We start from the raw sequence: 2375 nt of genomic DNA on the forward strand, positions 1-2375 counted from the left end.
TATGAGGGATTGCATTTGACAATTATGCCACGGTTGTGTGCCTTCCGACATAATATTGCCACCTGAGTTGAAGGAATTACAATTAATACCATAATACTACCAGTCCCACCAATGTATGACAGGCGCTAATGGGTTGGATTTGTTTTAGATAAATGGAACACAATCTGAGTTAAAAACTAATTTTGTACCCAAAATTAAAAACTAATTTTGTACCCAAAAGAACGTCACGGCACTAGATTCGGTAAGTGCAGGCAAAAAAGTAGACGTTAATAAGGTCTTTGGCCTCTGATTTTGTTTATAATTGTAGACATTGAAAATATGGAGTATCACCATTATGCAGCGTGCAACTTTTCGAACGTTGAGTGACGCCAAATTCTTTAAAATTCTTGCATTATTTATTTATGCAGCGTGGGACTTTTTTTATCGTTGAGTGACGCCAAATTATTTAATAATCTTGCTTTATTTATTTAGAGCTGAAAATGAGGATGAGAATGCAGATAGATAAATAAATAATGTAACAGACGTGTTGGAAAGAATGTGTAACATATAAATTTAGTCACAACCGCGAATATTACAAATATGCAGGGATATTATGAATCTTTTGTAAAAGAATACGTATCCGTAGGGTAGAGCGGGCGGATGAATCGCCATCGGCTGCAATTAACTGTTTACGATCCTGCAGTTGGTGCGGATCTGACCGTTGGTACCAGTGAGGGGTTTGATGTTTCCCATGTTTATCATGGCTCGCTGGAAATCGTCAAAAAACGTTGCAGGATTCGCTGCATAGGAGCGGACAATGGAGGCTATAGAAGTGTCCCCACCCGAAAATAGTTGTTGATCGGAATGAAGAAGCCCTCTCTTTGCTTCCACGTTTGTGAAATAGCGGTTGTCAAACCTGGTGGCACTACCAAAATCTAGAGGCGACAAGTTGTTATCTCCTCCAGAGGTGGGACACCTCCCCTGCACCACACTCGCATATCGCCCATCTATGGTCGTATTTTCATTGTAGATTCTGTTTCTGAAAACTACGCAGCGTGCCTGTCCTATGGTGTGAGCGCCTGTACAATATATATACATGTCGATGTTGTTAATTATAATTGTTCCACAGCTCAATATACCTATAGGTTTTGTATTGATATACTCATGTGGACCGTGTGTCTAGTATGTACCTGAAAGTGCAACCATGTCTCGAGGAGAAAGGCCTTGATTTTGAAATGTGGAAACAAGTCGATTCACATCAAATGCTGGAGAAGGAATATCTGTATTTGCGGTGTCTACACTAGCGCTTGTGGAGTCCCTCCTTCCCAGTACCACTTCCCAATAAGGGCCTCCGCTCTACGCAAATACACAATATATATGCATGATAAGCCTTAATTGCATGTCTTTAAATATATAATCATATTTAAGAGTAGTGTATTGATATTGATGAGGTTGTATATTTATACCAAGACCACAGAATCTCGGGCAACAATGGTGAGAATATCGGCGCAGGATACAACACCAGGACATCCTTTCTCCACCGTGGACTTGATGGCGTCTATGACTTCAAAACCTCGCGTAGAGTTGACGTTAGGGCCCGCATTCTTCTCGCTTTGAAATGAAGAGGTGTCATCCAGCAAAATGGAACCATCGCACCCCTGTTCACTCAAACACTCGTATGAATTACTATCTATCTATCTATAGCCAATAAAAATATAGAGAGAGAGAGAGAATGTGTGAGGAGCAGAAGTGCGAGGAGTATAACTTACATTGACAAAACAGTCGTGGAAATGTAGGCGCAGCAGAGATGCAGCCATTCGAGCTTCCTTCCTCACCGCTTGGGCCACCACATCTATCACCAAATTTTCGAGATTAGGACACGATTCCTTGTAAAAATTGGCTGTCAGTTGTGCGTGCGCAGTAGCCAGGATGAGCAAGAGGACAAATCCCCAAATCACTCGAAGAGAAGGCAAAGCCATAGCTGATAGAGAGATGCGGTTCTTGAATCCAATCCAATGCAATAAAATAGAAAGAAAATTAACCGCGAGATGGAGATGGTTGTTCAATGCAATCCTATCAAATTAATAATGCTTATATATATATATATATATATTTTGCTGCAGTCTGGAGATGGAGATGATTGTGCAAGCAGGAGATAATTCAAGTAGGGATAAATTATATGATCGGGAACACACGTTCTGGAATGAATATGGGTATGGATGGGTTTCATCAATTTATACTAGTGCGAGTGTTGACGAGAAGATAGATTGGGGTGTTGAAGTAAAACGCGTGGGCTTCTTCATTCCAAAGCGCGCAGCCGCCGAAGGGCAAAGAACAGTGAGGTCCCACCGCCTCCTGCTCCAGACCAAGTCAGTGTCCAAGAACGGACACGGGCC

At 41.7% G+C, this 2375-nt stretch overlaps 1 protein-coding gene across 1 annotated transcript; it reads right to left on the minus strand.

The window, feature by feature from the left end:
- Window positions 1–514: 514 nt before the first annotated feature.
- LOC149249441 (peroxidase P7-like) lies at window positions 515–2164 on the minus strand. The gene is made up of 4 exons (XM_089456255.1): window positions 1749–2164; window positions 1446–1637; window positions 1170–1335; window positions 515–1058 (listed from the first exon to the last, which is right to left on the minus strand). The coding sequence occupies exons 1-4, from the start codon at window positions 1956–1958 to the stop codon at window positions 661–663; spliced, it is 966 nt and encodes a 321-aa protein (XP_089312381.1). The 5' UTR covers window positions 1959–2164; the 3' UTR covers window positions 515–660.
- Window positions 2165–2375: the final 211 nt, after the last annotated feature.

The sequence above is a fragment of the Pinus tabuliformis genome, chromosome 7 (genome assembly GCF_031772625.1).
Source record: "Pinus tabuliformis cultivar Carrire ecotype Pingquan chromosome 7, CPIR1, whole genome shotgun sequence".
Lineage (NCBI taxonomy): Eukaryota > Viridiplantae > Streptophyta > Pinopsida > Pinales > Pinaceae > Pinus > Pinus tabuliformis.

Excerpts from the sequence above, each read along its gene's own strand:
- LOC149249441 (XM_089456255.1), bottom strand. The coding sequence starts at position 1,958 with ATGGCTTTGCCTTCTCTTCGAGTGATTTGGGGATTTGTCCTCTTGCTC. Across the intron at positions 1,638-1,748 it reads TCCACGACTGTTTTGTCAAT|GGGTGCGATGGTTCCATTTT; the intron begins GTAAGTTATACT and ends TTGAGTGAACAG. Across the intron at positions 1,336-1,445 it reads CCCGAGATTCTGTGGTCTTG|AGCGGAGGCCCTTATTGGGA; the intron begins GTATAAATATAC and ends GTATTTGCGTAG.